This window comes from Cricetulus griseus, chromosome 7 (assembly GCF_003668045.3).
Source record: "Cricetulus griseus strain 17A/GY chromosome 7, alternate assembly CriGri-PICRH-1.0, whole genome shotgun sequence".
In the NCBI taxonomy this organism is placed as follows: domain Eukaryota; kingdom Metazoa; phylum Chordata; class Mammalia; order Rodentia; family Cricetidae; genus Cricetulus; species Cricetulus griseus.
Window position 1 is genome coordinate 33423912 of NC_048600.1, and position 13076 is coordinate 33436987.

Sequence of the window (13076 nt, forward strand, 5' to 3'; positions counted from 1 at the left end):
TGTGCAAGGTACTTAGTGGTGAATAAACTTGAGGTAGAGTCATTACCTTTAAGTCGTCCAAGCTGGAAGGCAGAGGTCCTGGCCTCCTTGTAGGTACAGGTGTGCTACTACTGCTATTCTTGTCATTTCTTCAAAAGAAGAAGTTAGAGTTTAAGACAAGCTGCTGCTACGTTTGACTAACAATGTAGCAGCTTACAAGGAGACAATTACAGACACATTTGGGAAGACTCCGTATCATGGAAATTCAACTGCATCCTATCCCAGTCAAATCCCTAGAGGCTCTGTCTGTCTGTCTGTCTGTCTGTCTGTCTGTCTGTCTGTCTGTCTGTCTGCGTAGAGGAAATTTAGAAGGAAAGCTGTAAGGGCCACCCACTAGCTGTGGCACATGACATCCGTGCCTTTCAGTGCTTGTCTGGTGTAGGTTGCAGTTAAATGCCTAGTCTGGAAAATCAAGTTTTTTGAGGTTTGGGCTAAATGCTGAGTGTTTTATATATCATTAGTTTGTACAAATAAAGCTTGCCTGGAGATTAGAGGGTAGAGCTAGCCACTTGCTAACCATAGAGGCCTGGAGGTCAGTACACACAGACAGGAAGTGAGATGGCTGGGAGGAAACAGAAAGTGATAAGGTGGGAAGAGGCAGGAGCTCAGTCTCTTTGGCTGGGAAGTTGAGTAGGTAAGGTGGCTGTGGTTTTTCTCCTTCTTCTCTCTGATCTCTCAGCATTTTCCCTACATGTGGCTCTGGGCTTTTATTACTAAGACCTATTAGAACTCTTGTTACATTAGTCTCTCCTCAAACAACACTTAAAAGGCTCACCTCAGAGTTGTAAAAACTCAATTGGTGCTTTTGGTTTTATTGTCATTCAATATTGTCCCCACAAGGAGAATTCTTAGACCTCCTGAATCAACCTCTATGAAGTTTGAGTAACAGCTATACTGTACTTTCTTACCTGATGTCCCTACCCCAAGCCACCTTTCATTTTCTATTTGGTGATATTTGTCCTCTGGAGAATATAGAGTGAGGTATTAACTCTTGGGGCTAGGAAGATGCCATGTGATCTTGAGGGCCTGTGTTAGATTCCCAGCACCTCCATAAAAAGCTGGGCACAGAGAGAGGTGTCTAATCTCTGCACTGGGGAGGTGGAGACATAAGGGTCCCTGGGGCTTGCTGGCCAAGCTAATAGACCAACTCAGTAAGCTCTGGGTTCGATGACAGATACTACCTCAGAAAATAAGGTGAAGAGTGACTGAGGAGCCACCTGACACTGAACTCTGACCTGCACACATGTGCACACAGAAACACAAATGTAATCCTTTTTGCTACTTTTATGGCTGAGGTTCTCTATCTGTGCCTAAGATTCACTGGTTAACCTACTTATGTTATTTTAAAAGCTGACTTTTCTTTTTACTTAAAGCACAGATGAGAGACCTGAGGTTCTGAGGCCCAAAGTGGGCTTCTGAGACCTTCCATAACTTGCTGGTGTGAGGCCACACTGGGCTTATCTGAAGCCCAAGCTTATTCTATAATAACAAGGAGGCACAGACACACATAGAATCCTACCGCAGAGCTTCAGGTATTTTTTGTCTTTTTGTTTTTTGAACTAGACCTGAACTTACAACCTCCAGCCTCACTTCCCCTCATGTTGGGATTCTGGCCGTGCCTTTCTTCACTTCTGTTTTGTTCTGGGACAGATCTGTGTTAAAAGATTAGTAGTGTGCTGAAAAACAAAATCCTCATTTTTCAGATCTGGGAACTAGCCAGAATTTGACTTACTGACACTAGATGGCTCCTTCCTCTTTCTAGGATAGGTGGTTTAGTTATGGTAGTTGGGGATGCTTGTGGAGGAGAGGGAAACTGAAGCCTCAAGGAAGGGCAGGGTTTGTGGAGTCTGGAGTCCTATGTCCTAGATGTCCTCTCCCCAGGTAAAGAAGTAAGCTGTTTCAATTTTTATTTGGGGCTGAAGAGTGGGTTTGGCACTAAGAGCACTTAGTGCTCTTGTAGAGGACCTGGGTTCCACTCCAAGCACCCATATAGCAGTTTACAACTGTCTTGTCTCTCCAGTCCCAGGAGATCTGATGCCCTCTCTGACCTCCTCTGTCACCAGGCATGTACATGGTACACACACACATGCAGGCAAAGCACTCATACACATGAAATAATAAACCTTAAAAACTGTTTAGAATTTTATGTGCTTGGATGTTTTGCCTGCAAGTATGTCAGTTTTACCTTTAAAAGGATAATTCATAGGTAGGTATCACAGGAAAAACCATTTTGTTTTCAGTTTCAGTTTCCTCACTGGGATTGAGTCAAAAGACCAATCCTACTAAACTGCAGCAGGGCTGATGGTGGTGTGAACAGCTAGGAGCCAAGGTCACCACTGTTGCCGTTACTGGTGCCCAAACAGGTGGTGGTACAGGATGTTTGCCCAGGTCTTAGACACAGCTAAAAGATAGTGACAGTTGCTTGGGTCCTGTCCCAACTCTGCCACCTTCCCTGGATTCATTCTACCATAATAGCACACTTGGGCTTGCTTGCTCTTAAATAATAACATGTTACAAAATTACTTCCCCATCTCCATGCTCTGTTTTAGGCACCTGCTTCATAAGATGGTCTACATTACCAATGAATTTAATCTTCATCGTGATATTTTTATCTTGAGACGAAAACTGCTATCATTCTCTTATGATACTGAATGGCTTGCTCAGAGTAGCTTAAATGACAAGCTTCTCTGTACCTTCCTGGTCTCTCTAGAGCTGGGTAAGTGGGAAGTGAGAGACAGGATTTTTGCATCTTTGAGTTTCAGAAAAAGCATATTGGAACGAATATCTAAAACACTTTTTAGTCAATGAGTGGAGGGTACAAACTTGCCTCCTCTGAGCCCTAAGAACAGGTTTCAAGTGGTGGAAATGATATCCTTCTCTGTTCCTGAGCACACAGACCTTTCTCTGTGAGCCACCTGCTGATTCCCTCATTATCTCATCACCTCCCCTTACCCCTGAACATTTCTAGAGTCTCCTTCATTATCTGTATCCCACTGTTTGTAATGATTCAGTCCTGCCAGGTTATCACTGTCTTAGACACTGTTTCACCTGCCATGTGGGACAGTCTTCTACAGCGGGATTCTACTTCCTGCATTTAACCTTTCTTAGGAATCACTCATGGTCTCTAACAGGCATCTTTGCTCACCACCACTGCATGCCCTTCCTGTACCAGAGCTTGTCTCTTTCTCTGTGTGGAAGAGCCTTCTAGAGCCTTCCGTGTGGAACTTTCCACAAAGCTTTTCCTGACTATTCCTGCCTTTATACCCATGCTTCTTCATCCTATGTGGGAGTGCATCCTGTGGTTTTCTCATGGCATCTGATACTGACAGGTCCCATGGGCACATCTTTCCTGAACAGCTGTGAAAAGCTACGGAAGACAAATGTTGAACTAGAAGGCAGTCCGAATTCACTTTGGGACTGCAGATACTATGTAGTAAGCTTGGACAGCAGCCAAGTGAGGGTGGTCCCTGAGCAGAGTACTTGGCCACACTAAACCTTCTGTAGCTTGGGATCCTCCCAAAGCCAGGGCACAAGCCATGGCAGGACAAAGCCCAAGCACAGGCTTACTTGATGGGTGCGGGCAGGATGGTCTGGTAGTTGTAGTGCTGCTGCTGCTGCTGCTGCTGTTGCTGGCTCAGGATCTGCAGCTGTAGGAAGAGCTGCTGCTGCTGGAGCAGGCGGGCGTAGTTGGAGTCCATCTGTGGCTCACTCTTCTCCCCTTTCTGGTTTGGAGGAATGTACTGGTGGTACTTCAACTTCTTCACTCGGGGTTTTGGGTCTTTGCATTTTTTGCTACGGTGTTTGTCATTTGGATTCTTAGGATGACTTTGCTATTTTTTTTGAGGAAATAAAAAAATAAAAGGGAGGACATTTTAAGAGATGTCAGTTCATGAAAGGGATTCTATCATGTGCCTCAATGATTCAGAAAACAAAAAAAAGAAAGAAAAAGCAGTGTGCCTTAGATGGTTTTGAGCAGCCTTGGGGAGGAAAACATGAAATACATTTAAGAGCCACTGACTTGGGCCTGTAATCCCAGCACTCAGGAGATAGGAACAGGAGGATCAGGAGTTCAAGGTCAGTCTTGCCTATATAAGTCTGAAGCCAGCCTAGGCTATTTGATTTGAGACTCTGTCTCAAATCAAAGAACCATGAAGACATTTGCAGACTTAATTTGATTTTAAAATTCTCATTCTACATTCTCACTCAGCACAGCAAAGATGCTTGGTCTGACACTGCCTATGCATACATTAACAGACATCAACTCTGGGCCTTCTGCATAGATACAGTATCTCCTAGTGAAAAGCCTAGAATGGCTATGTAAAAATAAATACATGCTTCCTTCTAATGAGAATAAGATAGATTATATAAGCAGCATTAAGGAAAATAACAGAACTCAAAAATGCCAGGTAATATATATATAAAAAGACCCTGAACATGTTTAATTTTTAATTTTAAAATGGGGTAAGACCATATATTTCTCCTATCTTACGACTGACAAGAGAACTTTTTTCTCAAGTTGTTCTTTTCAGTTTCAAAATCAACAGATCATTTTCTGCTTTTTGGTATTTATACAACAACTTTACCTTTTCAGGTGAAGAACAAAGCAAGTCATTTGTTTTGTCCTATTTCAGCTTGTTTTTGTTTTATCTTATTATTATCCTTTAGATGCTTATTGTTTTCTAATGAGAGACAGAATTGGTATAGATCCCAGTAGGAGGGAAGGTGGGACAACCTTGTAGGAATTGGGGAAGGGGAAACTGTGATTCACATATATTGTACAAAAAGCATCTATTTTCAATAAAAAGAAGAAAAACATAACAAAACAGAAAGCAAAGTTAAAGAGAACAGTGGACTGGAGCGATGGCTCAGCTGTTTATAGAGTACTGGCTGTACGTGCAGAGGACCTGGGTTTGGTTTCTAGCACCCACATGGTGACTTACAATCATCAGTAACTCCAATTTCCAGGGGATCTTTTGAGCTCTTTCAGCACAAGCCACTCATGGTACAAATATATGCATGTAGGCAAAATACACAAATAAAAAAATAAAATACATCTAAAAACAGAATAATAATTAAAAAAAATAACCCCACACAAAATAGGACATCATTCCTAGGCTGCTTCAGTGACAGACAACTGAATAGATCTTGTGAATAAGCTCCATATATAACATCCTTATAGTCAAAGAACGAATAAATGACAAGTCCTCCCCACACCAAAAGAATGTAGGTCAGACACCGAGGCTGCTAACACCCTTGGGCACATCCTTCCTATGTGAAGGCATGCCAAAGTGGAACAGGGAGGGTCTCATGTACGCTCACTAGAAATGCACCTTCCACTTCCTGTGCTACAGATTGCATGGACTCTTGTCTTAAAAGATGGTTCCACAGCATGACTTTCATAGTGATGGTACAAACTGCTTATGGAAACGGGCTACTTTGACTCACAAAAGCTTAGTGTGCATCTCTTCCCAACTCTGCACTTGTGACATCACACAGGTACTTGAAGCTCATGGCTGTAAAATGGGAGCATTTTACAGCCCTGGAAACTAGCAAGGCTGTAACTTGCCTTTCAGCCTGCCAAGCTATTACACACCCTCTGGCACACCACTCAAGTAACAACAGTCCAATCAGCTGGTCAGCTAGTTTCAGCATGCACATGGAAGAGTCTGTGCCATGTCAATGTTGCTGGAGCCTACAGGAGCCCTTGGTGCACTCCTCCCTCTGCCTGCCCCAGGACCACACCTCCCTCAAAGAAGACACTAAGGAAACAGAGGAGGAGAGAGGTGACAAGGACAGGCTGGTATCCTGGTCCTCTGTGCCATTGAGGGAAGTGGGGTGGACACTGGTGGGGTGGATGTGGAGGAGATACTGCAGGACACATTAGGAGGTGACTTTGTTGACACTGCTGCTTTTGGTGCTAAGCTGGGGAAAGATGTTCCGAAATTAGAGTCCCACTGGCTCAGACATCTTTAGCCTTATAACTGAATGCTGCCACAACCTTCAGAGCAGAAAAAGGCTGCAGAAAAAGGCTGGAGTAGAACTTGGGAGATTGGGTCTTTTTAGCCACACCACTTCTTAACTTATTTGAAGGTCAGTCTCTGCATGGTGACAAGAGGTTAGCTAACACTAATGCCCTATTTAGTTCAAGAGGCTTGAGATATGAACTTTGCCAGTTTTAGAAAAAGCCACAAATGAGATGGTTTGACTATTCCTTATTGCTGTTTTCCCCATAATTTTATTTAGGAATTATAAATAGGATTTTAAGAACCTTAAAAATGTACTGCATATTTAAGGTTTTTTTTCCCTCATTCCTTGGGATTTACTCTGAATTATTTCAACCAAGTGCACTTTGGGGAATAGTGCCAGGAACAGGAGGCGTATCTGAGACCATGCCAAGCTGCTTCTGACCAAAATGACTCAACTGAAGGATCCTCTCAAGCCTCTGACAGAGCAGCACAGACTCTCATCTGGATGCAACAGAGCTTCACCTTGTGCAAAGAGTGCAAAGCTAGCTGTCATGAAAGACATCCCTGCGATGCTACACAGTCAGCACTTCATACAAGCCAAGTTCCATGTCATTCTGTTACTGCGAGGACAGGTCATGTGCTGATCCAACCTAGGAGGCATTGCAGTTTTGTTTTCAAGGTTGTTGGAACTCAAGACACATGCCTCTGTCTTGTGTCCACAGGCTTGATACTGAGGCCCCAGCCACTGAGTGGAGCTCTTCAGTGCTATGCTCTGGGCACTTACCTTCACCAGCGTTGGGGCAGACTTTGCTGAGGACACAGTGTTTGTGGAGAGGATGGGAGCTGTAGATCTCGTGGGAGGCTGGTCCGAAGTTAGAGGGGTTTTCAAGAATTCAGGAACTGCTGGGGACACTGAGGTAAACTGGTGCAAAAGGCAGAAAGACACAAGGCCATGAGATCAGTGACTGTGAGAGGACTGGAACTACAAGGGAATGAACTCATTTTACAGAAAGCATCCTTACTGATTAACCAATACAAAGTGGTTGGTCCCAAACCATATTCATACAAAACACTCAGCAGGTTGTATTTTTACATTTACGCACACATACATACACATATACATATATGCAATATGAACAAAGAAAAAGAATCCATCAATTTGAGAGTGGGGGGTAATGGGAAGGGTCTGGAGGAAGAAACCTGGGAGGTGCTAGAGGGAAGAAAGAGATGGGTAAGCGACATAGTTCTATTTTAATTAAAAATGTATAAAGACTTACAAATATAAAAAAATGTCTAAAAATGAAACCAAGAAAAAGACACTATTGTGCCTGAGATCCAGAGGGAATTACAGGCTGAATCTGGTTACTTAGGCTTACCTCAATAGCAGTGGGCAGCAGAAACTAAGGATGGACTGGCATATGGATGTGTGTGTGTTGTACCCCCCACTCCCTTTAGAAGTATGGTCAGAAACATCCTTATTTTTGGTAAAAACAAAACAGTAAGAACAACAACAAAAACCAACTCATAAAAACACTCAAAACAATGCATTTTTAAACCTTTCTTGATAGGTTATACGAACCCTGGCTGATTCACATGTCGGGTTTGGCCTTTCAGAGCATGGACCTGCACCATACTCACCCCTGGCTGTGGTTGGCAGCATCTCAGAGGAGGATCATGCCATCCCCAGGGGTCTTCAATGTACTGTACACCTCATACTCTGTTTCCAAGCCAATGCTAACTGACCACATTCCTGTTGCGATAGATCTTTCCACCAAAAGCTGCCTGAGCCCCACTGCCACGTGTGAGCTTTACGCCAGCAGCTCGCCCAAGTTAGGGCCATCACATTCCCCTGTATCTTTTATTTTTATTTCTTTTTCTTTTTTTTTTTGGGGGGGGTGTTTCAAGTCAGGGTTTCTCTGTGGCTTTGGAGGCTGTCCTGGAACTTGCTCTTGTAGACCAGGCTGGTCTCGAACTCAGAGATCCACTTGCCTCTGCCTCCTGAGTGCTGGGATTAAAGGCGTGTGCCATCACCACCCGGCCCCCAGTATCTTTTAAAAGGGAAGCTGAAGAATGTGTTTCCAGGAGACTGTCTCCTTGCACATTGGAGCTTCTCTTACAGGGGCTTTGTCCTTTCTGAGGAGCCAGGGTGGACATGGGGGCAGAAGCAGCTACAGAAGATCTTACTACTTCTTACAAGTAATCTACTCCAAGTATGTGACATGCCCATCACCAGAGTTCTCACTTCTGTTTCCTTACTACCAGCTTTTCTTCAGGAAAGACATCCAATCCCCTTCAGTTCCTTGAACAACCCTCAAATGCATCATAGAAACAATCAAAATCAGTCCTTTTGTGGAAGTATTTAAAATAACAAATTACATTTCCCTTCCTTAAGATAAACAACCTGAAAACTTGGAGTGCTATTAGCAACAAGAAATATGAAGCCTGGTGTGTATACTCAATAAACATCTGTTTAATTGATGAATAACATTCTTGTGGCTTCCCTCAGTAAATTCACATTCTCAAGCCCAGCTGTGCCTGTGTGAGTGAGTGTGCGGCTGTACAAGTCCAGGGCTCGCTCTCTCTGAGGGCAGCTCCTGCTACTCATTTCAGCTTGAGATTATTAACATAAGACCATGCATGAGACTTGGTAAAGATGGCTGTGGTCAGCTTCATTTCATCCAGCAATGAAGGCTAAGGATGCATCTCATGTTCCAGACTCTGTTCTCCAACACCCTGGATGTCTGACTCTGAGAAAACTGTGGCCAGCCAAGTATCACACATCAAATGAAAGGTGGCAGTTCGTTATGGGACGTGGCCTTATGCTATTAGTGGTCCTTTCACCTGGCATACTTTGGGGACAGATTTACTTACTTGTGGGTGGTCTCACAGAGAATATACTCTTGGGTGCTTGCATAACTGCTATATGAAATAGAATCAAATGCTTGGAATTCTGAATTACACATTATCTCCCTACAAAAGCATACCACCTGGTGAGCTGTCTGACCAGCTCAGGCAGTCATGACATGTTTGAGAGTGAGTGAAGTGTTAACCACTTGAAGGACCATCTGGAAGTACAGATGCAGCAGCTTGGGGTTGCTTGTGAGGACGTCTTCTTGCCTTCATTCCTAGGCTGTGCCTCCTTCGGCCTCTACTACAAATGCTGTCTTCTCACTATTTGTACTTCAATGTGACTGCTGTGCCGAGTAACCATAAGACTAAGTGCGCTGAAATACAGTGGTTGTTCACTGTACCTAAGGAAAGGTAAACAAGTGGAAAGGAGAGGCATCCAGAGTCTAGGCATTCTGTCAGGCTTCTTATGTGTCTTCAAGGACTCAAACGAAAATGTCTTCCCCAAATGGCAACTGGACATATCTAGTGGTCCAAAATAACCCAGGTGCTGGAGTTCTGAAATGGCCATGTTCTTCTAAAAGGACTGAAAACATCCAGGTCACAGAGGACACTTTCTGCTCTACAGTTAGTTTGTCATCATATGAGCAGTATGCCACCGCCTTAGAAAGAATACCAGGTGTCTAAAGTGACACCAAAACCTGTGTTCACTTTGTGAACATCTAACTTCAATGATTCAGAATTAATTCCCCTAAAGAAGAAACAGAAGCCACAGACTTGATTTCCCATCCCACAGGATGACTGTTCCCACCACAGGATACAGGGCTCATGATTGCTGGTGCCTTCACTTTCATCATAACACAATCAAAGAAAACATCAGGGGGCTGAGGGCTGGCTCAGCTGGTGGAGTGCTTGCTGTGTTAGCATGAGGACCTGAGTTTGGAACCCTAGCAACCATGCAGAAAATTCAAGGTGTGAAGTGTGCATCTGTAATCCCAGCACTGGGGTTAGACAGGAGGATCCCTGGAGCTCTTTGGCTAGCCAGCCTTGCCAAATAAGTGAGCTGTAGGCTCTGTGAGAGATCCTGTTCTAAAAAATAAGGTGGAGAGTGACTGAGGAAGACTGGTAACGCTATTCCCTAGCTTACACACACACACACACACACACACACACACACACACACACACACACACACACACATTTACATGCACACATTCACATGAACACATACAACATATATAATATTTAATATCAACCTCTGGCTTCCACATACATGTGTATACACACCACACATCATTCAAAGGAAAATGTCAGAAAAATATGAAATATTTAGGTACTTTGAAAATAAGTTAGAAAAAGAGACTCTTAACCTTAAAACTAACATTTCTTTTACTAGAAATTGCTACAGGAAAAGTTCACAATGCAGGCTCTAGCTGCCTCCCCTGTAGACTACTATCTGCACACGAAGGCTCAGGTGTTGCCTTTTGGAAAGCTCTTACTTTTTATACTATAGCTTTTCAATCTCTAATAAACATGTTTTAATTCAGGATGCAGAAGAGTTCTTGCTGAAGATGGCAACATGCAAATAAATTCAAGCTATGACTGTTCTTTGAATACTATTTAGATTTTTCAATTCCCACACAGATAAAATAAACAATGAACAAGCTGAATACAAACCCAAACATGTTTTGTATGCTGAGTTTAGGCATGTAAAATTCTCATTTGCTGGTGTGTGTCCCGCTGGGACCGGTCATTCATTTACTATAACTCTCAGGTTCTTCATTCTGTAGCTGGTACAGTATCCCTCTTTCCAAGGGCAGCTTTTGTTTCTGCACTAGGATGCTGTGCACAGAGGGGCTGCTTTTCTGTTTGCCATGACATGTTGCTTGAAGGAACAGGGTGAATGATGGTATATGTGTTGCAGAGAATATATATGTTCTAATTCTCTGTTTCAGCCTTTTGTTTGTTTGATTTAAAGACAGGGTCTTACTATATGTCCCAGGCTCTTGAACTCAGAGCAACCATCCTGTGTCAGCTTGTGAAGTACTGGATGATAAACATGTACCACAACACCCGCTTCCTGCTTTCAACTCATTCATCCAGAAACAGAACTTCTGGGTCACTGGTTAAGTTCTGTCTTAGACATTATTTACTTAGTTTCTTCATGTATGAGTGTGGGTGTGCATGCCAGTGCAGGAAGGAGAACATCTGGGAGTCAGCTCCCAGTCACTAATTCAGAGACTGAATTTACATCATCAGACTTGGTGGCAAATGCCTTTACTCACTTGAGTCATGTCACTGGCCCGGTAAAACTATTTTTAAGACACTATTTTGTACAGTGCCTATGCAACTACATATGTTAGTACAGTAACAATGCATAAGATTTCCAGTTCTCCACATACTAACCAGAACCTGGTGTTTTTTTGGGTATGTGATGGCACCTTTTAGTTTTATGTTTATTTTTTATGCTACATGTTGTAATGCATTCATTTCCATTGTCTATACAACACAGTTATGATATACCAGAGATCATCATATCATATTATTGGCCACTTGTTACTATTGCTGTGATGAAACACTATGATCAAAGCAAACTAGGGTGGAAAGGGTTTATTTGGCTTATATTTTAATATTGCTGCTCAACACTGAAGGAAGTCAGGACAGAAAGTCAAGCAGGGCAGGATCCTGGAGGCAGGAGCTGATGCAGAGACCATGGAAGAGTTCTGCTTGCTCCTCATGGCTTGCACAGCCTGCTTTCTTGTATAACCCAGGACCAGCACAGGGATGGCACCTCCAACAATGGGCTGGGCCCTACCCCATCAGTCACTAATTAAGAAAATGCCCTATGGGTTAGACTACAGTCCAATCCTATGGGGGCATTTTTTCAACTGAGGTTCCTCCTCTCAAATAACTTTAGTTTATGTCAAGTTGACTTAAAATTAGCCAGCACATATATCTTCTCTGGAGAAATGTCAATCAAGTTTTGCACCTATTTTTGAACAGTATTGTTTACTTGTGACTGTCCTTTATGTATACCAGAGACAATCTTTCTTCAAATATTTTCTCCCACTTTCTGGGTTGGCTTTTCATTCTGCTATTAAGATTCTTCGTATAAAACTTTTAAATTTTGATGGGAACTAATTATCTCTTGTTGCTTGGGTCTTGCATTCAAGAAAGCAGGAAAATGTAAGGTCAGGATGATTTCTCCTGTGCTGTCTCCTAAGACCTTCCTAGTGTTACAGCTCACACATAGGTCTTTCCCATGTGAGCTCATTCTGTGTAGGATAAACAGATTTATTTCTTAAGTATGGACATATGGCTTCCTTAGTGACACTGTATTTCCTGCTCTGAGTGACCTTGGGCCTCTGTCAAGAAGTACTTTGTCATATACACGAGGACATTTTTTTCTAGGCTCTGATATCAGTGGGTTCTGGAAGATTCCACTCATCTGTGTGGTTGTTTTTATGCTAGCACCATATTATTCTGATTTTGATGATGTCATGATAAGTTTTAAAATCAATGTATTATATGCATGTATGAAATTGTCAAAGAAAACAATTTAATTAATAACATTTTTTTAAAAAGACCGTGAGGCTGAAAACATATTCTTTTAAATTCAAGATGGTTTTGGTTTTCAAGCCCCTTACTAGGTTATTTCAGTGGGAATCACTGTTGGGATTTGCTAGGGCTTGTACTGAATTGGTAAATTGTGAACTCCATGCGTCTTTCCATGTTTGGCTGACTTTTTGGAGTGATGAACTGACAACCTTCTCTCTTTTTGCATACGTTCTTAATGCATTGTCCTTGGTTACTGTGACAAGCATGAATAACACTGAGAGCTGTTCTTAAAATCAGTTCCAGTCATATTAGAGATGTTGCTTTATGCATCCCATGTTTGCCAGGCAGACCTGAAGGCATCGATCCGTCTGTCTTGGCTTCTTGAGTGTGGGAATACAAGTGTGTGTACTCATCCCCAGCTCTCTTCCATACTATCAAGAGCACAGATTGCTATAAATTATAGTGATTACTATAAAATTCTGTATAAAAATGGGAGTTATAAATCAAGGTTGCAGTAGTTTTTTTTAAATAATATTTACTCATATATTATTGAACTATGGGTTCAATTATAATTATTCAAAATTAGCTTGCTATTTGTAAGCCCCTCAAGGCACACATGTGGCCAGGTCCTTTCCCTGGAGGCCTCCAACTGTCAGGTTCCACGCA

The 13076-nt window shown here is 42.6% G+C and overlaps 1 protein-coding gene across 8 annotated transcripts in view; it reads right to left on the reverse strand.

Moving 5' to 3' along the window:
* Mrtfb (myocardin related transcription factor B) overlaps positions 1–13076 on the reverse strand; it is a 151477-nt gene that overhangs the window by 19913 nt on the left and 118488 nt on the right. For all 8 annotated transcript variants that reach the window (XR_004770672.1, XM_027424764.2, XM_027424762.2 and 5 more), the window contains 3 exons: positions 6790–6927; positions 3607–3869; positions 47–128 (listed from right to left, as the gene is read on the reverse strand). Coding sequence is in view for 7 of the 8 variants with exons in the window: in XM_027424764.2 (XP_027280565.1) it covers positions 47–128; positions 3607–3869; positions 6790–6927 (483 nt within the window). In the remaining variant the exon portion in view is untranslated. The remainder of the gene's footprint in view (positions 1–46; positions 129–3606; positions 3870–6789; positions 6928–13076) is intronic.